At 36.2% G+C, this 24,848-nt stretch overlaps 1 protein-coding gene across 1 annotated transcript in view; it reads right to left on the bottom strand.

Moving 5' to 3' along the window:
• IDO2 (indoleamine 2,3-dioxygenase 2) overlaps positions 1–24,848 on the bottom strand; it is a 71,645-nt gene that overhangs the window by 39,460 nt on the left and 7,337 nt on the right. Inside the window, exon 2 of the mRNA XM_045459702.1 lies at positions 5,188–5,283. Coding sequence (XP_045315658.1) covers positions 5,188–5,283 — 96 coding nt within the window. The remainder of the gene's footprint in view (positions 1–5,187; positions 5,284–24,848) is intronic.

The raw sequence follows: 24,848 nt of genomic DNA on the forward strand, positions 1-24,848 counted from the left end.
AGTTCATCTTTGTTTGTTTCCCTTGCCTCTAGCAACATGTCTCATAAGAAGTTGCTATGGCCTAGGTCAGAAAGGTTTCTGCCTATGTTCTCCTGTAGAATTTTGATGGTTTCCTGTCTCACATTTAGGTCTTTCATCCATGGCAAATTTATTTTTGTGTTTTGGGTAAGAAAGTGGTCCAGTTTCTTTCTTCTGCATGTTGTCATCCAGTTTTCCCAAAACCACTTGTTGAAGAGGCTGTCTTTTTTTCCATTGGATATTCTTTCCTGCTTTGTCAAAGATGAATTGACCACATAGTTGGGGGTCCATTTCTGGGTTTCCTATTCTGTTCCACTGATCTATGTGTCTGTTTTTGTGCCAGTACCATATTGTCTTGAGGACAAATGTCTTGAGGACAAGCTTTGCATTAAAGCTTGAAGTCTGGAGTCGTGATGCCCCCAGTTTTGCTGTTCTTTTTCAGGATTGCTTTGGCTATTTGGGGTCTTTTGTGGTTCCATAAAAATTTTAGAATCGTTTGTTCTAGCTCTGTGAAAAATGCTGGTGGTATTTTGATAGGGATTGCATTGAATGTATACATTGCTTTGGGTAGTATAGGCATTTTAACAATGTTTGTTCTTCCAATTCATGAGTATGGAATGTTTTTTCCATTTCTTGTGTCTTTTTCAGTTTCTTTCATAAGTGTTCTATAGTTTTCAGAGTACAGATCATTTGCCTCTTTGGTTAGGTTTATTCATATGTATCTTATTGTTTTGGGTGCAGTTGCAAATGGGATCAATTCCTTTATTTCTTTTTCTGCTGCTTTATTACTGGTGTATAGAAATGCAACAGATTTCTATATGTTGACTTTATATCCTGTGACTTTACTGAATTCATGTATTAGTTCTAACAATTTTATAACTTTTAGGTTTCCTACATAGAGTATAATGTTCTCTGCAAATAGAGAAGTTTAACGTCTTCCTTGCCAATTGCATGCCTTTTAGTTCTTTTTGTTGTCTGATTGCTGAGGCTAAGACTTTCAGTACCATATTAAATAGTAATGGTGAGAGTAAATAGATATCCTTGTCTTATTCCTGACCATAGAGAAATGGTTCTCAGTTTTTCACCATTGAGGATGATATTAGCTGTGGATCTTTCATATATGCCCTTTATGATGTTGAAGCATGTTCCATCTATTCCTACTTTGTTGAAGGTTTTTATCAAGAATGGATGCTATATTTTGTCAAATGATTTTTCTGGATCTGTTGATAGGATCATATGGTTCTTGCTCTTTTTTTTATTACTGTGGTGTATAACATTGATTGATTTGTGAATATTGACCAGCCCTTCAGTCTAGAAATAAATCTCACTTGATAATGGTGAATAATTCTTTTAATACTGTTGAATTTGATTTGCTAGCATCTTGTTGAGAAATTTTACATCCAGGTTCATCAGGAATTTTGGCCTGTAATTCTCCTTTTTAGTGGGGTCTTTGTCTGGTTTTGGAATCAAGATAATGATGACCTTGTAAAACGACTTTGGAAGTTTTCCTCTCATTTCTAGTTTTTGGAACAGTTTGAGAAGACTTTTGTTTGTTGGGAGATTTTTGATTACTGATGCAAATTCTTTGCTGGTTATGGATTTGTTCAAATTTTCTAGTTTTTCCTGTTTCAGTTTTTGTAGTTTGTATGTTTCTAGGAATTTGTCCATTTTTCTCCAAATTGCCCAGTTTGATGGCATATAATTTTTCATAAGGCTTTATTATAATTGTTTGTATTTCTGTGGTATTGATTGTGATCTCTCCCTTTTCATTTGCGATTTTATTTTCTGGGTCCTTTCTCCTTTCTTTTTGTTAAGTCTGGCTAAGGGTTTGTCAATTTTATTAATTCTCTTGAAGAACCAGCTCTTGGTTTTACTGATCTGTTCTGCTGTTTTTGTTTGTTTGTTTGTTTGTTTGTTTGTTTGTTTCTCTATCGCTTATTTCTCCTCTAATCTTTATCATGTCCCTTCTTTCATGGGCTTTAGACTTTATTTATTGTTCCTCTTCTAGCTTGTATATTTGAGACTTTTATTTCTTCTTTAGATAGGCCTGTATTGCAATATGCTTCCTTATTAGGACTCCCTTTTCTGCATCCCGAAGGTTTTGAACTGTCATGTTTTCATTTTCATTTGCTTCCATATGCTTCTTACTTTCATTTTTAATTTCCTGGTCAACCCACTCATTCTTTAGTAGGACGTTCTTTAACTTTCATGTATTTGTGGTCTTTCCATAATTTTTCATGTGGTTAACTTCAAGCTTCATGGCATTGTTGTTATAAAATATTCATGGTATGATTTCAATCTTTTTGTAGTTGAGGGGTGATTTGTGCCCCAGTAAATTATCCATTCTCTAAATGTTCCATGTGCTTTCAAAAGAATGCATATTCTGCTGCTTTAATATGTTTAAAACCATTGATTTCATCACAGCCATTTGTTCTGAATGTCCAGACCCTTCTTACTGCTTTTTGACTTACCCCTTCTCTTTATATCACATGGTAATTTGATATTATCTATTCATGTTCAGGAATGGTGGTCAGTTTTACCAGAAATAATAGCTAATATAGCTTCCCTTACCATGTTTCCAGAATCCTACTGAGATTCCTCTTGTGTAGCTTCCTGTGAGCAAGTCTGTTGCCTGTAATGTTTTGTAGCAGTGGAGTGGAGAAAGGGGACGCTTTCCGGAAGAAGATGGATGCATCTAAACCAAAAACAAGTTTGTTTGTTTTGTACCTAAACATAGATAGGTATAATGGGGCTTTCTAAGAGCAAGGTGGTTGGCCTTGAGGTTCTTTAAGATCAAAACTGTAAATTCAATTGTGTTGCCTGCGCAAAGTAAAGGTCTCAAGAGAACATGTTTTTAGGCTGTAGCTCCATATATGGCCCTGGAAACCATAATGATTACTTTTTATGACTGATTTCCAATTGATTCAGTATGAGCCTGAGCTGGTGAAGTCCTTTTTTAAAAATCTTTTTTTTTTTTTTTATTTAAAAGTAATCCCTACACCCAGTGTGGGACTCAAACCTACAACACCAAGATCAAGAGGTTCATGCTTTACCAACTGAGCAGCCAAGTGCCCCAGTGAAGTCTTAAAAGTGGTTTCATGTAGTTAGATGTTTTTTTAAGTAATTAGAAATGTACAGACTGGCCAAGAGTGTTGTAATAGTTTCCTAGGGCTGCCTCAACTAATGAACACAAACTCAGAAGCTTAAAACTATAGAACTCACAATTCTGGAAAATAGAAGTCTCAAATTAAGGTGTTTGTAAGGTTGGTTCCTTCTGGAATTTCTGAGGGACAATCTGTTCCATGTTCGCTTCTCAGTTTCTAGTGATTACCAGCAACTGTTGACACTTTGGCTTATACATACATTATTTCTATCTCTGCCTCTATCTTCATATGGTGTTCTTCCCCAATTGTTTGTAGGTCTCTGGCCATATTTCTTTCTTCTTATACACCAGTCATATTGGATTAGAGTGCACCCTAATACAGTATGACCTCATTTACCTTGATTTTATCTGCAAAGACCTTATTTCCAAATAAGGTTACAGTCACAGTTTCCAAATGGACACTATTTCTGGTGAAACACTATTCAACCCAGTAGAAGTGTCTGGGGATTATTTTCACTGCTGTACTAAGCTGTTTCCCCATCTCCCATGTATTCAGTGGCCAGAAGTTAGCTGGACACTCCTAGCTTTTTCTCATTGATATTTAACATATGAAGAGCACCAATTCAATGAGTCCTTCATTTCACTCATGACAGTTTAATCAAACAGAACCTGAGGAAAGCCTGGTGCAGAGAATTGTGTAGTTCACAAATTGAATCTTAATCTGTCCTTCTACAGACTATCCCAGACTCCACTTTGTTTCTATGTCCTGTTACTCTGACATGGGAGAGGGAGGCTACAGAGGCTTAATTTACTTTGGTTGAATGCTTGGCATGCATACCACAGACTCTGATGTAATTTGCTTCATGTGATACAGTTTTTTAAGTTTTATCCACCTTTGGTACTTTCTCTTGTTTTCCTGCATTTAAAGATATTTTATTATTTTTCTTCTTCTTCTTGTATTTTTTTGTCATATTGATAAGACTTTATGCAGCAGGAAAATACATTCTTAGGTTTAATTTGCCATCTTCATAAATGTTGAAGACAGTCTCTTGAATCTTTTCCAGGATTTCCAATCTTGTGCCTGAACTTAGCAGACATCTAGGAAGTATATTTAAATGCATTAGTATTTATAGATACTAAATATGTTTAAGTCAGTGATGGAGAGTTTGAGAGAATGAAAAACCTTTCTTGTATCTCTGAAACCACATGGTATTCCAAATAGGTGGGATTAAAGCTGATGGAGAGGATACTAGATGGAAATATAAATATATATTGAGCACTGTGAAGTAGCAAGGAATACAGAGGGTTATTCAAAGCCATGTAGTTCCCACAACTCTATGACACCAGAATTACTCCTCTTCTATAATTAAGGAAGCAGAGTTACTTGGGTGAAATAATCTGTTTACAAGTTAGATAGCTACTAAGTGATAAAAACCAAGATTCAAACTCAGGTCTTTCCAAATCAAAGTCTATATTCTTCCAATTATATCTTCTTATTATTACTGTGTGGTAATGTCAGTACTTCCAGGACCAAGAAATTTCACTGTCTCTTATTCACTCTTGGAAAATATTGCTCCTTTTATCAATTATTTTTGCAGACCTACCAACCTTGACTTTAAAACTCAGCAATTCTCTTGACTCCGATACTCTCTAAGACCCGGATGGTAAAATTAAGGCAGAGGAAACCTGACCATGTGACATGCAATGAGGACACTGAGAATTTCTATGCTCATCCTTCTCAAGGTAGACCTTATCCATCAACTTGCCTACAATTCCCAACCAGACTGCCTTCCTTTTTTAGGCAAATATTTGTTGAGGGCTTAATATGTTCCAGAAATTGTTTTGTGCAGACTCTGGAAATTTTACGGAAATACATGTGTCATATAAAGAAGTAGTCATTCCACTCTTTAGGAAATGTGAGATACCCTTTTTGGTAATCTCAGTGGCAACATTTGGTGTCCCTAGGTCCTTGACCCACTTTCACAGTGCTGAGAAAAAAAAGTGGCACGGGGATGAAAATAGGAAGGTGAGAAGAACTTAAGGAGAATAATGAAAAAAAGATATACCTTGTCCACTTGAGCTTGAAGCTGGTGACTCTCAATCAAGTGAGGGAGTTTGTTAGCAATTTCCATCCAAGGTCTATAATGATCTGGAAGTTCTTTCTGCATTCAAAATATAAACATCTCAGTATTTCTGACCTCTTTGGGAAGCAGCATCAGGGCAGTAGCTTCTTTCAAATTTCAGTCTTAAAGTAGAATTCAGGTCAGTTCAGTTGAACAAATATTGAGAATTCACGCCATGCTGAGACTTATGCTAAGCACTGTACACTCACAGATGACTGAAATACAACCCTTGGGCTTAAGGAGCATATGGTCTACTAAGGCAGAAAAAAGTGTAGTCAGATATATCTGTGTATATGCAGTGTAATATGTTCAGTTACTGATATGTGTATAAGCTTAATAAATTGCAAAGAAGAGGGAGTTAATTCTGTCAGTGGTTGTAGGATATTAAAGGGAAGTATTTGTAGAAATATGAGAATTGGGGCTAGTATTAGAGTCTGAAAGTGACTTTGGTATGTGACAATTTGAAAATGGGAAGGCAGTAAAAAAGAAGAGATAGTGGATAAATAGAGATAACTCCTTCTTGGAACTACAGATGATTCAGTGTTACTGGAATATAAAGCTCAACAGAAAAGGTGATAGCAGATGAGACTAGAAAATCATATCAAATGTGCTTTCAATAAAGTACATAAGAACTTTCTTTTCATGTTGTGGGTGGCATGGTTTGATTTGAATTTTGTTTATAAGATTTGTTTATAAGATTTGAAATTCAGACTAGGAAGGCTTTGAAATACTAGCTGAGGACTAAATTTAGTTAATGGCAACGAATTTAGAAAAGAAAAGGCATGTATTCAAGAAATATTTGTAAAGTAAAAATAAAATGATGAGATGATCAAATTTAGAGATGGAGGCTAAAGGCATGATGACTTCTAGTCCAATAACATTGCCTTTGTTGGACCCATGGTTTAGCCAAGTAGAACATAGGCTGAATTTCAGCAATCCTAGCTCCATCCCAGGAAATGGCACACTGTACCTGTTACTGTAAGTAAATTTTCATTGGAATACAGCCACATTCATGTGTTTACATGTTGTCTATGGCGCTTTCACATTACAGCAGCAGAATCGGGTAGTTGCAACAGAAAAACCATATGCTATGCAAAACTCAAAGTATTTACTATATACAAAGTATTTACTATATACAAATACAGTAAATATAAATACAAAGTATTTACTATATACAAAGTATTTACTATATATCCTGAATATTTTTTACAGAAAAATATTTGCCAACTCCTGAATCCATCCCTATGGTCAGGTCTGGGCCTACATTTTCAGTGTATAAACTGTACAACTGAACGTTGTGTTTCTGGGTTAAGAAGGAAGAGGTCATAAGGATGATTGACATGTTTATGAAATAGGTAACTGAATGAATTGAAGGGAACACAAACTGAAACAAAAATGCAAAGGGAATGTCAAGGAGAGGGCCCAAAAATAGTGAATTTATTTTTTGATATATACAGCCTAAAATGTCTGTGGAATGTCAAGATATGGCCACATATTGGGCAGGTGCATTTACAGCTTGAAGTTCAGGAAAAAATTATTAGAAATACATAGTTAGGAAGCATAATTGCAGTAAAAACTTCACATTACTTCAAACCACAAAAGTGTGTAAAGTTATTTGGGAGAAGTTGCAAAGTGAAATGAAAAGACTGAGATCAGCACACGCGAATTTTGACAAGGCAGGCAGAGGAACTGAATCCAGTAATACAGATCAACAAGAGGTTCAATGAGTCAGAAGGGAATCACCCTACAGGATTCAAGACGTCAGATTTCAGATAAAAAAGGAATCATCAGAAGGTCAAATGTATCATTAGAAAGTAAAAGAAAAATACTTTCTGAGAGGGGCCAAGATGGCAGAGCAGCATGAAAGTTTTTTTTGCCTCTCTAGTCCCTGAAATGCAGCTAGATTAACACCAAACCATCTTACACACCTAGAAAACTTGATTTGAGGATTAACACAACAATCTGCTCAACTTAAACCAAAAACCCTGACAGGTACGCAGCATGGAGAGATGAACTTAGGGAGCGACAAGTCTCACGTGGTAGAGAGCTGTTTTTGCTTGCAGAGAGAGGATGGACATGGGGGGAGAGTACAGTAAAAGCACCCCTCCCTAAAGCAACTGGAGAGAAAGAGGAAATAGCCACAAAGGACTGAACAGAAAAGGGAGAAAGGAGAAATGAGAGAGTTTAAATTCCATTAAGACTCTATAAACAGGGAGAGAACAGAGTCTGAAACTCTGCAGCTCAATACCTGGAGGAGCTCTGCTGGGGAGGGCTAATCCCCAGGAGCAGAAAGTGAGGTCTGAGGGGTCCTCGGGTCACATGGGAAGAGATGGTTCTAATTTTGGGATGACATTTGGTAGAGACTGTACAGCTTCACCACAGGCAAAGGTCCTAGTGGACCCAGAGAACAACCACATTCACTGGTGTTGGAATAAGGATGTTAAGGGTGAAGCCTGATGCCAGATGTGTGTTGTGATTTACCATAATCCCTGAAATGCTACTGCTACACAATTGTGCCAACATTTTCTGGGGCAGGCTGGCACCCAGCCGCAGTCTCTGGGCATATACAGCATCATGGTCACATGAATGTTCCATTGCTCTGCAAGACCCTCCTCCAGAGGGTCTGAGAGGGTAAAAGCTACAGGGCCTTCAGAAGTGAGGGATTTGGAAACACAGCCCCATCTGAGATAAAATTTGGGAAGGAGGTGCTGCCTGGAAGGCTGATGGTTTGGTTGTGGACAGTGTAGAAGCAAGGAGTGGACTGAAGACAGAGAAAAGTAGGGGTGCTTGATTGTCCTATGGGGAGAGCACAGAGTCTGAAACTAGGGACTGGGTAGCTGGGTGACACCATTTTCTCCCCTGCTGCACACACTCTTACATGCCTACACACACCACAACCATCAACCCCAGTAAACTAAGTAGCACTATCTAGTGGAGAATGGAGCTGTTACAGCAAAACCTGCCCAACTGGGCCAACCACACTCTTGAGGAACACCACAGGTCTCTCTGCCAGTTTAGTTTGCGGACTGTAAAGTGCTTCATAGTTTGACTTCCAGGGGAAATTAGAGGTAATTTCCATCGTATTTCATTCTGTTCACTGACCCATTTATTTATTTTTTTTTCTTTTATTCGTGAATACAGAAAGAGAAAAAAAATATTTTATTTTCCAGTTTTATAAAAAAGATTTGCTTTAATATCTTCTACTATATTTTTTGTAAATTTTTTAAATTCTATTTTACTTTCATCATTTCATTTTATTCTATTTTATTGTGTTCATTTTTTTAATTTTCAAATGTTTTCTTTTTTCTTTTCTCTATTTTCCCTTTTTTTCTCTATTGTACAAAGTTTCTTTCAACAACCAGACCAAAACACAGGATATAGCATCCTTTATTTGATTTTTTTGTGTTGTTTTCATTTTTTAATTTTAATGTTTTTAATTTTATTAATTACTTTTCTTCCTTCAAAAGGATGAAGCGAAGGAATTCACCCCAAAAGAAAGAACAGGAAGAAATGACAGCCAGGGACTTAATCAACACAGATACAAGCAAGATGTCTGAACCAGAATTTAGAATCATGATAATAATACTAGCTGGGGCTGGAAAATGCATAGAATCCCTTTCTGTGGAGATAATAAACATAAAATCTGGTAAGGATGAAATTAAAAATGTTATAACTGAGATTTAATCTTGAATGGATGCCACGGTGGCAAGGATGGATGAAGCAGAGCAGTGAACCAGTGATATAGAGGACAAACTTATGTAGAATAATGAAGCAGAAAAAAAGAGGGAGATTAAGGCAAAAGAGAACTATACAAGAATTAGAGAACTCAGTGACTCATTAAAAAGGAATAACATGAGAATCATAGGGGTCCCAGAAGATGAAGAGAGAGAAAAGGGGGTAGAAGGTTTATGTGAGCAAATCCTAGCAGAAAACTTTCCTAACCTGGGGAAAGACACAGACATCAAAATCCAGGAAGCACAGATAACTCCCGTTAAATTCAACAAAGACCAACCATCAACAAGGCATATCATGGTTAAATTCACAAAATACTCAGGCAAAGAAAGAATCATGAAAGCAGCAAGGGAAAAAAGTCCTTAACCTACAAAGGAAGACAGATCAGGTTTGCATCAGACCTGTCCACAGAAACTTGGTCAGAAAGGAGTGGCAGGATATTTCAATGTGCTGAATCAGAAAAATATGCATCCAAGAATTCTTTATCCAGCAAGGCTGTCATTCAAAATATAAGAAGAGATAAAAGGATTTCCAGGCAAACAAAAATTAAAGGAGTTCGTGATCACTAAACCCACCCTGCTAGAAATTTTAAGGGGCACTCTCTAAGGAAAAAAAAAGATGAAAAAAAAAATCAAAAAAGTCCAAAAACAACGAAGACTAGAAAGGAACAGAGAATACCACCAGAGGGGCGCCTTGGTGGCGCAGTCGGTTAAGCGTCCAACTTCAGCCAGGTCACGATCTCACGGTCTGTGAGTTCGAGCCCCGCGTCAGGCTCTGGGCTGATGGCTCAGAGCCTGGAGCCTGTTTCCGATTCTGTGTCTCCCTCTCTCTCTGCCCCTCCCCCGTTCATGCTCTGTCTCTCTCTGTCCCAAAAATAAATAAACGTTGAAAAAAAAAATACCACCAGAAACTCCAACTCTACAGACAAAATGATGGCAACAAATTCATATCTTTCAGTACTCACTCCAAATATCAATGGACTAAACGTTCTAATGAAAAGACATAGAGTAACAGAATGGATAAGAAAAGAGGATCCATTTATATGCTGTTTACAAGAGATCCATTTTACACCTTAAAATACCTTCAGATTGAAAGTAAGGGGATGGAGAACCATCTATCACACTAATAGTCACTAAAAGGAAGCCAAAGCAGTCATACTTATATCAGACAATCTAGGCTTTACTTTTTTTTTTTAATGTTTTATTTATTCTTGAGAGAGAGAGAGAGCGCATGAACAGGGGAGGGACAGAGCAAGAGAGGGAGACACAGAATCAGAAGCAAGTTCCAGGCTCTGAGCTGTCAACACAAAGGCCAAGGCAGGGCTCAAACTCACAAATCACGAGATCATGACCTGAGCCAAAGTCAGTTGCCTCACCAACTGAGCCACCCAGGCACCCCAAAACAATCTAGACTTTAAAATAAAGACTGTAACGAGATGAAGAAGGGCATTATATCATAATGTGTCTATCCACCAAGAAGATTTAACAATTGCAAACACTTATGCTCCAAACGTGGAGGTACCCAAATAAATAAATCAATTAATCATGAACACAGAAACTCATTGATAATAATACCTTAATAGTAGGGGACTTCAACACCCCACTTACAACAATGGACAGGCCATCTAAACAGAAAATCAAAAAGGAAACAATTCCTTTTAATGACACCCTGGACCAGATGGACTTAATGGATATATTCATAATATTTCATCCTAAAGCAGCAGAATACACATTCTTCTTGAGTGCACATGGAACATTCTCCAGAATAGATCACACACGCGGACACAAATCGTCCCTCAACAAGAACAAAAAGATAGAGATAATACCATGCATATTTTCAGACCACAATGCTATGAAACTTGAAATCAACCACAAGAAAAAAATTTGGAAAGATAACAAGTACTTGGAAACTAAAGAACATTTTACTGAAGAATGAATGAATGGGTTAAAGAGGAAATTAAAAAGTGCATGGAAGCCAATGAAAATGATAACACCACAGCCCAAAATCTCTGGGATGCAGCCAAGACAGTCATAAGAGGGAAGTATATAGCAATACAGGCCTTCTTACAGAAAAAAGAAAGGTCTCAAATACACAACCTAACCTTACACTTAAAGATCTGGAAAAAGAACAGCAAATAAAACCCTAAACCAGCAGAAGATAGGAAATAATAAAGATTAGAGAAAAAATCAATGCTATTGAAACCAAAACAAACAAACAAAAAAACCAAAAAACACAAAAAACACAAAAAAACAGTAGCTGGTTCTTTGAAAGAATTAAAATTGATAAACCCCTAGCCAGTTTGATCAAAAAGAAAAAAGGAAAGGACCCAAATAAATAAAATCAAGAATGAAAGAGGAGAGATCACAACCAACACAGCAGAAATACAAGCAATAATAAGAAAATATTATGAGCAATTATATGCCAATAAATTGGGCAATCTGGAAGAAATGGACAAATACCTAGAAACATGTAAACTACCAAAACTAAAACAAGAAGAAATAGAAAATTTGAATAGACCCATAATCAGTAAAAAATCTAATTAACAATAAAAAACTTCCCAAAAAACAAGAGTCCAGGGGAATTCTACCAAACATTTAAAGCAGAGTTAACATCCATTCTTTTGAAGCTTTTCCAAAAAATAGAAATGGAAGGAAAATTTCCAAACTCATTCTATGAAGCCAGCATTACCTGGATTCCAAAACTAGACAAAGACCCCATTAAAACAGAGAACTACATATCAATTTCCCTGATGAACATGGATGCAAAAAACCTCAACAAGATATTAGCCAACTGGATCCAACAATACATTAAAAGAATTGTTCAGCACAACCAAGTGGGATTTATACCTGGCATGCAGGGCTGGTTTAATATCCGCAAAACAATCAATGTGATACATCACATCAATAAAAGAAAGGATGAGAACCACATGATCCTCTCAATAGATGCACAGAAAGCATTTGACAAAATACAGCATCCTTTCTTGATAAAAATCCTCAAGAAAGTTGGAATAGAAGGATCATACTTCAAGATCATAAAAGCCATATACAAAAGACCCAACAATAATATCATCCTCAATGGGGAAAAACTGACAGCTTTTCTCCTAAGGTCAGGAACAAGACAAGGATGTCCACTCTTGCCACTGTTATTCAATATAGTATTGGAAATCTTAGCCTCAGCAATCAGACAACAAAAGGAATAAAAGGCATCCAAATCAGCCAGGAGGAGGTCAAACTTTCACTCTTTGCAGATGACACGATACTTTATACGGAAAACTCAAAAGATTCCACCAAAAAACTGCTAGAAGTGATTCATAAATTCAGCAAAGTCGCAGGATATAAGATCAATGCACAGAAATCAGTTGCATTCCTATACATCAATAATGAAGCAACAGAAAGAGAAATCAAGGAATCAATCCCATTTACAATTGCACCAAAAACCATACAATACCTAGGAATAAATCTAACCAAAGAGGTGAAAAATCTATACACTGAAAACTATAGAAAGCTTATGAAAGAAATTGAAAAAGACAAAAAAGTGGAAAAATATTCCATGCTCCGGGATTGGAAGAACAAATATTGTTCAAATGTCAATACTACTCAAAGCAATCTACATATTCAGTGCAATCCTTATCAAAATAACCCCAGCATTCTTCACAGAGTTAGAATAAACAATCTTAAAATTTGTATGGAACCACAAAAGACCCCAAATAGCCAAAACAATCCTGACAAAGAAAACCAAAGCTGGAGGCATCACAATCCTGGACTTCAAGATGTATTATAAAGCTGGAATCATCAAGACAGTATGGTACTGGCACAAAAACAGACATTCAGATCCTTGGAACAGAACAGAGAACCCAGAAATGGACCCACAAATGTATGACCAATGAATCTTTGACAAAGCACGAAAGAATATCCAATGGAATAAAGACAGTCTCTTTAGAAAATGGTGCTGGGAAAACTGCACTGTGACATGCAGAAAAATGAACCTGGACCACTTTCTTACACCATACACAAAAATAAGTTCAAAATGGATGAAAGACCTAAATGTAAGACAAGAAGCCATCAAAATCCTCTAGGAGAAAGCATGCAAAAACCTCTTTCACCTTGGCCACAGAAACTTCTTACTCATCACGTCACTGGAAGCAAAGGAAACAAAAGCAAAATAAAAACTTTAATAATAAAAAAGCTCCCAAAAAACAAGAGTCCAGGTCCAAAACAAACAAAGAAACCTGTGAAGAAATGGGCAAAAGGCATGAAAAGACACTTCTCCAAAGAAGACATCTAGATGGCAAACCGACACATGAAAAAATGCTCAACATCACTCATCATCAGGGAAATACAAAATTAAAGCCACAATGAGATACCACCTCATACCAGTCAGACTGGCTAAAATTAACAACTCAGGCAACAACAGGTGTTGGCAAGATGTGGAGAAGGAGGAATTCTTCTGCACTGTTGGTAGGAATGCAAACTGGTGCAGTTACTCTGGAAAACAGTACAGAGGTTCCTCAAAAAATTAAAAATAGAACTACCCTATGACCCAGAAATTGTACTACCAGGTATTTATCCAAAGTATAGAAGTGCGCTGTTTCAAAGGGGCACATGCACCCCGATGTTTGTAGAAGCATTATCAACAATACCCAAAGTATGGAAAGAGCCCAAATGTCAATCAATGGATGAATAAAGAAAAATTGGTATATATATACATATGTATATATATATATATATATATATGTATATATATATACCATTTTATATATATATATATGTTTGTGTGTGTATATATATATATATATATACACACCATTATACCATACAAACCATTATATATATATATATATATACACACACCATATACTATTATATATATATAATGGTACCATATATACCATTATATATATATATATATATATATATATATATACACACCATTGGTATATATATATATGGTATATGGTATACATATGGTATACATACATACCATTATATATATATATATATATATATATATATATAATGGTATATATACCATATATATATACCAATGGTATATATATACCTATATATATATATAGGATTGACTAGGCAATCAAAAAGAATGAAATCTTGCCATTTGCAACTACATGGATGGAACTAGAGGGTATTATGCTAAACCAAAGTATGGAAAGAGCCCAAATGTCAAAGCCCAAAGCCAAAGTATGGAAAAAGCCCAAATGTCAAAGCCCAAAGCCCAAAGTATGGAAAGAGCCCAAATGTCAATCAATGGATGAATAGATAAAGAAGAATTGGTATATATATATATATATATATATATGTATATATATATATATATATATACATATATATATATACCATTATACTGTATATACCATTATATATATATATTATATATATATTTATATATATAATGGATTGACTAGGCAATCAAAAAGAATGAAATCTTGCCATTTGCAACTACATGGATGGAACTAGAGGGTATTATGCTAAGCCAAATTAGTCAGAGAAAGACAAATATTATATGACTTCAGTCATATGAGGAATTTAAGACATAAAACAGATGAACATAAGGGAAGGGAAGCAAAAATAATGTAAAAACAAGGAAGGGGGCAAAACATAAGACACTCTTAAATACAGGGAACAAATTGAGGGTTGCTGGAGGGGTTGTGGGTGGACAGATGGGATAAATGGAAGGAGACTTAAGTAAGAGACACTTGTTGAATGGGCATTGGGTGTTATACATAGGGGATAAATCACTGGAATCTACTCCTGAAATCATTATTTTACTATATGCTAACTAACTTGGATTTAGATAGATAGATAGATAGATAGATAGATACAGTACATAGATAGATTAATAAACAAATAAATACATAAATAAGAAAGTTAAAGGAATATTGTCCCCATTGAAAAAAATTAAGAAGGCACTCATGTATATCAGTCTCCTGTATATATGACATAGAGAATTAGGTCAGGGTCATGGAAGCAGGGTTCAAATTTTAGTGCGTTGAGGAAGTGAGAACATAGAGACCAAAAGCGTAAATTACTGTTGTTAGGAGAGTCAAGGGCATTAGCACGCAGGCATTTTGGGTCTGACAGCTATCTCAATTTTCAAATGAGAACGTTGAGCACTTTAGTCTCATATGGCAAAAGGAAGAGATTGAAGATAAGGGACAGATAGGAGTAATTGCAGGCAAAATGTCACAAAGGAAGGGGAGAAGGGGAGTAGGAGCCCAAATGGAGCATCTGGTTTTGGAGTGATAGAAGGAGAAACTCTGGAATTTGAGGGAATTTGCTTTTTATGAATTTAATTTCTCACCAAATGGTAGTGAAAAATCAGGTTCTATGACTTGAAAAAAGGGGTTGGTGTTAAATTAATTATGGGGGGGAGAAGGAACAGGAAATTAAACATAAAAATACAAAGACAAACAATACAACATGTTATTATGTATTATTTTATGTATATTACCCTATATTAAAATAATTTATAAGACCCAGCCCAGTTTGGAAACTGTAAGTTTGGAGAGGTATAGAACTGTAAGCTGTGTTCTTGTCTGATACATAAAATAAATGTTTCACATTATTTCCACTCTGGGGAAATAAGGAAATACTTTTCTTTTTATATTTCTGTGTTTAGAATGACCTTTTCTGGTCAGAAAATGTCCATCTCTCTGTGTGCTATTTGTTTTCACTTCCTCACCCCCTTACTCTTTTGGGGTTAAAGATAGTCCTTTTTTTCACTGGTACCATCTATTATTATCATTTCCAGCATAACTGTGTAAGCATATAATTCTGGGTTTAATTTAATATGTAACACATATAGTGATTACATAAGGTAATACCCATAAGAGCTGTAATTTCTTACTTGGCCAAGAGATTTCACATTTAAGTGTTAGCATTTCCACTTCAGTGAAATCTTACCATATCAAAAAATGTTGGAAGGAGGGATTCCCTTTGGTGTTTGGTCCTCTACTTAGGAAATACCTGTTGCAGTTCAAGTTTATCTTACATTATTCATCTTCATATTTTGGAGAGCATGAGGTTTGAATTCATTAATATACATAGAGGTTAACTAAAGTTCTTGATCCAATATGAATTACAAAATTGATGAGATCCATGGTTCTTCATCATGGAGTTGATGGTATCATGAGTTATTGTTACTCCTACTCAGCTCTTAAATGCCCCGCCTCCTTTTTCTCCATCCCTCTCCTCCAAGGATAAATAAATGATAGATTTTCTGTTGTACATTTTAACTCTTACTTTAATTAAGATTAAGTCCAGGTGCTGTACCAGGAATGCTAGGTTTCTACCTATCTTTCAATTTAAAGCACTGGTTTTTAAAAACAGTTTCAAGGGATAAGAACTTGTGTCCTTTGATTTTTTGAAGAATCAGTGGTAGGAGCAGTGAAGAAAATTTCATGGAATACATTTCTGAAGTAGCACATTTCTGAAATCATAAGTAAGTTGATTCAGGTTCTCACCTTCGCTGTACACAAGCAGATAGAAATGCATCTGTTATATAAGCGAGAAAAGCTGTATACTTATTAAACCTTTTACAAATACTCGGCATACAAACTTGCGTTTGAGCTTGCTGGTGTTTTCTCGTTGTTGCTAATGTGTGTTCTCTCTCAAGGTTTCTAATGTGTGCTGTGAATAATTCAAGAAGACCAGTTTCTTTTGGATTCCTTATTTTATTGACCTAATTATATATTACTTAAGTACATTCTAACACTGCAAATATTACTATAAATGGGTCAAAGTAAATTTGGTCTTCTAAAAATATGTCCTGTGCTTTTAATTTCCATAAATATAAAGTACCTTCATTTTCATAAAGACTCAGTATCATTTGTAAACCAGAAGTGTTTTATTTTTTTTGTGCTAACAATGCTATAAGAAGGACAACTAAAGGAGGTTTTTTTCTGTTTTAAAATATACAGTTTTTAGATTTTGAGCTACATTAAAAATAAACTATGGTTTCAAACTGGAATAAATAAAATTGAATAAATAAATAAATAAATAAATAAATAAATCTATCTTGTATGGTATTCCAGTATTCTATTAATAGATATTACTAATTGTTTTTAATTTTTCAGTATTAACAAATCTGAAACAGTCACCCAAATACATGTATTTTTGGATGTTTTCTTCTTATTAGGACAAATTTATAAAAGTGTATTGGCTTGATTAAAGATTCTGCATGTGGAAAAGTTGAAAACTACTTTTTGATTTTCTCACAGAAAAATAACATGAATTCATAATTGTAATTTTAGTATGTGATACATAATGGGAGTGCCAGCTTATTTATGATTCTAGGAACACTGAGCATTACCAAACTTTTTTTTGTTTTGTTATGCTTTTAACATAAGAAATGTATTATATTGCTGCATTAAAATTCTATAATTGTTTTAATATTTAATGAACTTATTAAAATAACTTCCCAGGAAATATACCTCTTTTAGAAATGATGATTAAAAATAATATAATCAATGTTTATGTCAAAAGAGCCAAAAAAGAAAAATTCATAAGATAGAAAGTAAAAGTACCCTAATTCTCATCCTCCCATCTAGTAATGACAAACCCTGCAAATTTCTTGTGTGGTTTTCCAGAAATTGTATATCCTATCATAATATTGTATACATTTACAATTTCATGATTATTAACGAGTTTGAGTATCTTTCCATATGTTTGATCATTGCATTTTGTGCACGCATGTGAAATAGCTATTCACAAAAGAGTAGTCAAATGAACCAATATTTTCATTTATGTTATTGGGTTTTACATTATGTTTAGAAAGTTCTTCCCATCTAACAATATTTCCTTTAGGCTCTTTCTAGTTATCGTTGATGCTTACATCTTGACTCTACCTACATTTGTGTATTATGTGTTATGGGTTAGAACATAGTATCTCATTTCCATCTTGAAATAGAGCCCAAAGATGTTGGATGAATTTCTACTTTCCTGAGGTCACACATCCGGTCAGTGGCTGGGTCAAACCTCTTCTGATTCAGAGTTCAGTGTACTTAATACCTCCTCAGTGTAAACACATACAGAATAGCAGGCAGGGGGATGGGTGAGACTGGGTAGAAATTTGAAAGAAACTTTGCTTGTGTTTCTTGCCCTTTTCCCAATAATTAGATGATCCAGAAGTGGGAAGGCCAAAAATGATTAAATCTTTGGCCTTCCTTCCTTTATGAGGCCCCATTTCCTATTTTATGTTATTCTTTTGCTAGACTTTCACATCTGTCACAGTATAATTTTCAAAAAGTTAAAAATGTACTCATATAAATATAGAATGTATGTCCAAAATATATTTGGTTCATCAATAAAGAAATCAGACAGCATCAAATGCATCTTTTTTTCTTAATCTTTTAAATGTTTACTTATTTTTGAGAGAAAGACAGAGCATGAGTGGGGGAGGGACAGAGAGACAGGGAGACACAGAATTTGAAGCAGGCTCCAGGCTCTGAGCTGTCAGCACAGAGCCTGACATGGGGCTCGAACTCACTGACCATGAGATCCTGACCTGAGCTGAAGTCAGATGCTCAACCGACTGAGCTACCCAGGTGCCCTGCATGTAGTGCCTCTTATGAAGATAATATAACCTCAGGAGTAGTCCTTGAAAGAATAACACTACTGTTATTTATGAATACAAAAGGATAATCCTTAAAGAAAATATTATCAAATTGATTCAATAGTATGTTACAAGACCAATCAATTTTGAGCACTGCTGTAAGTACATTTTAACATTAGAAAATTATTATGCAAGGGGCGCCTGGGTATCTCAGTCGGTTAAGCATCCTACTTCAGCTCAGGTCATGATCTCACCGTTTGTGAGTTCAAGCCTCACATAAGGCTCTGAGCCTGGAGCCTGCTTCAGATTCTGTGTCTTCCTCTCTCTCCTCCACTCCCCTGCTCACGTTGTGTCTCTCTCAAAATAAATAAACATTGAAAAAAAATTTTTAATAAAATAAAAGAAAATTATTATGCATGGAATTAGGAAAACCTAGAAAAATAATATAGAAGATGTTTGGAGAGAATATTTTCATAAGCTGCTGGAAGATAAATCAAAGTATAACTAAATGATGGCTAAAATGCCTTCTAAGGAAATGGTACTTAACAATAACTATTTTCTTTTCTTTTCTTTTTCTTTCTTCCCCACCCCCCCCTTGAAGAACAGATAAATAGATTTGAGACTGAAGCTGAGTAGCTATGGATAGCAGCTACCATAGAAAGCAGTTTACCTTCTCTGGCCCCTCTCTCAACCTAGAAAGGGAGCATATTCATTTCCCATAATCAACACTAGCTAAATAATACAGACTATAGCTTTTAATTGGCACTAAGCTAATTAGTCATCTAGAGTCCTCAAATCTTTTGTTTTGGTCTCCTATTATATTCTAAGCATCTACCTAAGTGCCCTTAAATGTAAAAAGTAGTGACAAAATACTCACTAAATTGAAACAATGAATAAAATACTAGCAAAAAAAAAAAATGAGAGAATAGTAAATCCAGAGAGTCATTAATTTGACACTAGACAGCACAAATGGTTGGAGGTTAGAAAGAATGATGAGAAAGGGTTCTAACTTAGCTAATGCTGACAAGTTATTTTCAGGAACAAGATAGTGAATTTTTGGCAAATGGTTTGGTTTGAATTAAAATATCAAGCGTGGAATAGACACAAAAGTTTTACATATCAGTTTTATTAATAGTGAGAGGAAATTGAAATTGACCAATATGTCCAATGTTGTTTAAATTTCAGTGTTATATCATGCAAATGGAATCTGATGCAACCATTAAAATTATATTATTAAGCATAACTAATTTTTAAAAATTTTGATATTTATTTAATATGCTTCTATTAATTTAGTAATAAAATAACAACACTTAGAATATATTTTTCATAAAATCATTTATTTGGGCTAATGATAAACCACCATACTTCAGTAGTTCCCCAATTCCTAAAGATTAATAATATATAAACAGTAAAAATAAATGTAAAGTAAAATATCAAACATTGGATTGTCAATTTATGGGACTTACTAACCTGAATATATAATTGAAAGATTTGATCAATAATAAAGCCATAAGATATTAGTAAAAGTAGTTGGAAGATGTTCAGGGTAATCATGTTTCAAAATCAAATTAAGACACATAGTTTGCTAAATATTGGCATAATTATTGTATGAAATGGGATTAAATATTCTATTTCAAATTGGTCATGATTTAGAAATTCTGGGCTACCTAGGAAGAAGATGGCGGCGTAGGAGGACGCTAGGCTGACCACGTCCTGCTGATCACTTAGATTCCATCTACACATGCCTAAATAACCCAGAAAACCACCAGAAGACTAGCAGAACAGATTCTCCGGAGCCAAGCACAGACAAGAGGCCCACACAAGAGGGTAGGAAGGACGGAGAGGCTGTGGGCACTACCCAGACTGGCAGGAGGGAGCCGGGGCAGAGGGGCAGCCCTACGGCAAAGCCGAGCCTCTGAGTCTGGCTTGCAAAAGTGGAGGGGTCGGAGGGAGTGTGTTCAGACAGCAAGCCGGACTTAACATCTGGGAAGTTATAAGTTAACAGCTCTGCTCGGAGAGCGGGAAGGCTGGAGGACAATGGGAGAGAGAGTTGTTGAGTCCCGGATGACAGAGCACAGCTTGGCAGGGAAAAAAGGCGCTCACCAGCACCATCTCCCTCACCCATCCACCAGCCAAAATCCCAAAGGGAACCAGTTCCTGTCAGAGAACTTACTTGCACCGCACAAACACCCAACACTGTGCTTCTGCAGATCCATCCCTCCGGCAGTGGCAGGTCTGACTCCCTCCCTGTGACGCAGGGCCCCTCCCAAAGCAGATCACCAAAGGATAAGCAAGCTGAACCTGCCCTCCCGCCCCCGTGCACCTTGCCGATCCACCCCAGATAATATGCCAGATCCCCAGCACCACAAGCCTGGCAGTGTGCAAGTAGCCCAGATGGGCCATGCCACCCTACAGTGAATCCCTCCCCTAGGAGAGGGGAAGAGAAGGCACACACCAGTCAGACGGTGGCCCCAGTGGTGGGCTGGGGGCAGACATCAGGTCTGACTGTGGCCCCGCCCACCAACTCAAGTTAATCAAGACTGCACAGGGGAAGTGCCCCACAGTTCCACACCACTCCAGGGACTATCCAAATGACAAAACGGAAGAATTCCCCTCAAAAGAATCTCCAGGAAATAACGACAGCTAACGAACTGATCAAAAAGGATTTAAACAATATAACAGAAAGTGAATTTAGAATAATAGTCATAAAATTAATCACTGGGCTTGAAAACAGAATAGAGGACAGCAGAGAATCTATTGCTACAGAGATCAAGGGACTAAGCAACAGCCAGGAGGAGCTAAAAAATGCTATCAATGAGCTGCAAAATAAAATGGAAACGACCACGGCACGGATTGAAGAGGCAGAGGAGAGAATAGGGGAACTAGAAGATAAAATTATGGAAAAAGAGGAAGCTGAGAGAAAGAGAGATAAAAAAATCCAGGAGTACGGAGGGGAAAATTAGAGAACTAACTGATGCACTAAAAAGAAATAATATACGCATAATTGGTATTCCAGATGAGGAAGAGAGAGGGAAAGGTGCTGAAGGTGTACTTGAAGAATTCATAACTGAGAACTTCTCTGATCTGGGGAAGGAAAAAGGTATTGAAATCCAAGAGGCACAGAGAACTCCGTTCAGACATAACTTGAATCGATCTTCTGCACGACATATCAGAGTGAAACTGGCAAAATACAAGGATAAAGAGAAAATTCTGAAAGCAGTTGGGGATAAACGTGCTCTAACATATAAAGGGAGACCAATAAGACTCATGATGGATATCTCTACTGAAACTTGGCAGGCCAGAAAGGAATGGCAGGAAATCTTCAACGTGATAAACAGAAAAAATATGCAGCCGAGAATCCTTTATCCAGCAATTCTGTCATTTAGAATAGAAGGAGAGATAAAGGTCTTCCCAAACAAACGAAAACTGAAGGAATTCGTCACCACTAAACCAGCCCTCCAAGAGATCCTAAGGGGGATCCTGTGAGACAAAGTACCAGAGACATCGCTACAAACATGAAACCTACAGACATCACAATGACTCTAAACCCATATCTTTCTATAATAACACTGAACGTAAATGGACTAAATGCACCAACCAAAAGACATACGGTATCAGAATGGATAAAAAAACAAGACCCATCTATTTGCTGTCTACAAAAGACTCATTTTAGACTTGAGGACACCTTCAGATTGAAAGTGAGGGGATGGAGAACTATCTATCATGCTACTGAATGTCAAAAGAAAGCTGGAGTAGCCATACTTATATTAGACAAACTCGACTTTAAATTAAAGGCTGTAACAAGAGATGAAGAAGGGCATTATATATTACAGGGTCTATCCATCAGGAAGAGCTAACAATTATGAATGTCTATGCGCCGAATACAGGAGCCCCCAAATATATAAAACACTTCCTCACAAACATAAGCAACCTTATTGATAAGAATGTGATAATTGCAGGGGACTTTAACACCCCACTTAGAACATGGATAGATCATCTAGACACACGGTCAATAAAGAAACAAGGGCCCTGAATGATACATTGGATCAGATGGACTTGATAGATATATTTAGAACTCTGCATCCCAGAACAACAGAATATACTTTCTTCTCGAGTGCACATGGAACATTCTCCAAGATAGATCACATACCGGGTCACAAAACAGCCCTTCATAAATATACAAGAATTGAAATCATACCATGCATACTTTCAGACCACAATGCTATGAAGCTTGAAATCAACCACAGGAAAAAGTCTGGAAAACCTCCAAAAACATGAGGTTAAAGAACACTCTACTAAAGAATGAATGGGTCAACCAGGCAATTAGAGAAGAAATTTAAAAATATATGGAAACAAACGAAAATGAAAATACAACAATCCAAATGCTTTGGGATGCAGCAAAGGCAGTCCTGAGAGGAAAATACATAGAATCCAGGCCTATCTCAAGAAACAAGAAAAATTCCAAATTCAAAATCTAACAGCACACCTAAAGGAAATAGAAGCGGAACAGCAAAGGCAGCCTAAACCCAGCAGAAGAAGAGAAATAATAAAGATCAGAGCAGAAATAAACAATATAGAATCTAAAAAAAAAAACTGTAGAGCAGATCAATGAAACCAAGAGTTGGTGTTTTGAAAAAATAAACTAAATTGATAAACCTCTAGCCAGGCTTCTCAAAAAGAAAAGGGAGATGACCCAAATAGATAAAATCATGAATGAAAATGGAATTATTACAACCAATCCCTTAGAAATAGAAGCAATTATCAGGGAATACTATGAAAAATTATATGCCAACAAATTGGACAACCTGGAAGAAATGGACAAATTCCTGAACACCCACACTCTTCCAAAACTCAATCAGGAGGGAATAGAAAGCTTGAACAGACCCATAACCAGTGAGGAAATTGAATCAGTTATCAAAAATCTCCCAACAAATAAGAGTCCTGGACCAGATGGCTTCCCAGGGGAGTTCTACTAGACGTTTAAAGCAGAGATAATACGTATCCTTCTCAAGCTATTCCAAAAAAATAGAAAGGGAAGAAAAACTTCCAGACTCATTCTATGAATCCAGTATTACTTTGATTCCTAAACCAGACAGAGACCCAGTAAAAAAAGAGAACTACAGGCCAATATCCCTGATGAATATGGATGCAAAAATTCTCAATAAGACACTAGCAAATCGAATTCAACAGCATATAAAAAGAATTATTCACCATGATCAAGTGGGATTCATTCCTGGGATGCAGGGCTGGTTCAGCATTCACAAATCAATCAACGTGATACATCACATTAATAAAAGAAAAGATAAGAACCGTATGATCCTTCAATCTATGCAGAAAAAGCATTTGACAAAATTCAGCATCCTTTCTTAATAAAAACCCTCGAGAAAGTCGGGATAGAAGAAACATACTTAAACATCATAAAAGCCATTTATGAAAAGCCCACAACTATCATCATCCTCAATGGGAAAAACTGAGAGCTTTTTCCCTGAGATCTGGAACATGACAGGGATGTCCACTCTCACCTCTGTTGTTTAACATAGTGTTGGAAGTTCTAGCATCAGCAATCAGACAACAAAAGGAAATCAAAGGCATCAAAATTGGCAAAGATGAAGTTAAGCTTTCACTTTTTGCAGATGACATGATATTATACATGGAAAATCAGATAGACTCCACCAAAAGTCTGCTAGAACTGATACATGAATTTAGCAAAGTTGCAGGATACAAAATCAATGTACAGAAATCAGTTGCATTCTTATACACTAATAATGAAGCAACAGAAAAACAAATAAAGAAACTGATCCCATTCACAATCACACCTAGAAGCATAAAATACCTAGGGATAAATGTAACCAAAGATGTACAAGATCTGTATGCTGAAAACTATAGAAAGCTTATGAAGGAAATTGAAGAAGACATAAAAATGGAAAAACATTCCATTCTCATGTATTGGAAGAATAAATATTGTCAAAATGTCGATACTACCCAAAGCTATCTACACATTCAATGCAATCCCAATCAAAATTGCACCAGCATTCTACTCGAAACTAGAACAAGCAATCCTAAAATTCATATGGAACCACAAAAGGCCCCGAATAGCCAAAGGAATTTTGAAGAAGAAGACCGAAGCAGGAGGCATCATAATCCCAGACTTTAGCCTCTACTACAAAGCTGTCATCATCAAGACAGCATGGTATTGGCACAAAAACAGACACATAGAGCAATGGAATAGAATAGAAACCCCAGAACTAGACCCACAAACGTATGGCCAACTCATCTTTGACAAAGCAGGAAAGAACATCCAATGG

Source organism: Leopardus geoffroyi, chromosome B1, assembly GCF_018350155.1.
Source record: "Leopardus geoffroyi isolate Oge1 chromosome B1, O.geoffroyi_Oge1_pat1.0, whole genome shotgun sequence".
NCBI classification, from domain to species: Eukaryota; Metazoa; Chordata; class Mammalia; order Carnivora; family Felidae; genus Leopardus; species Leopardus geoffroyi.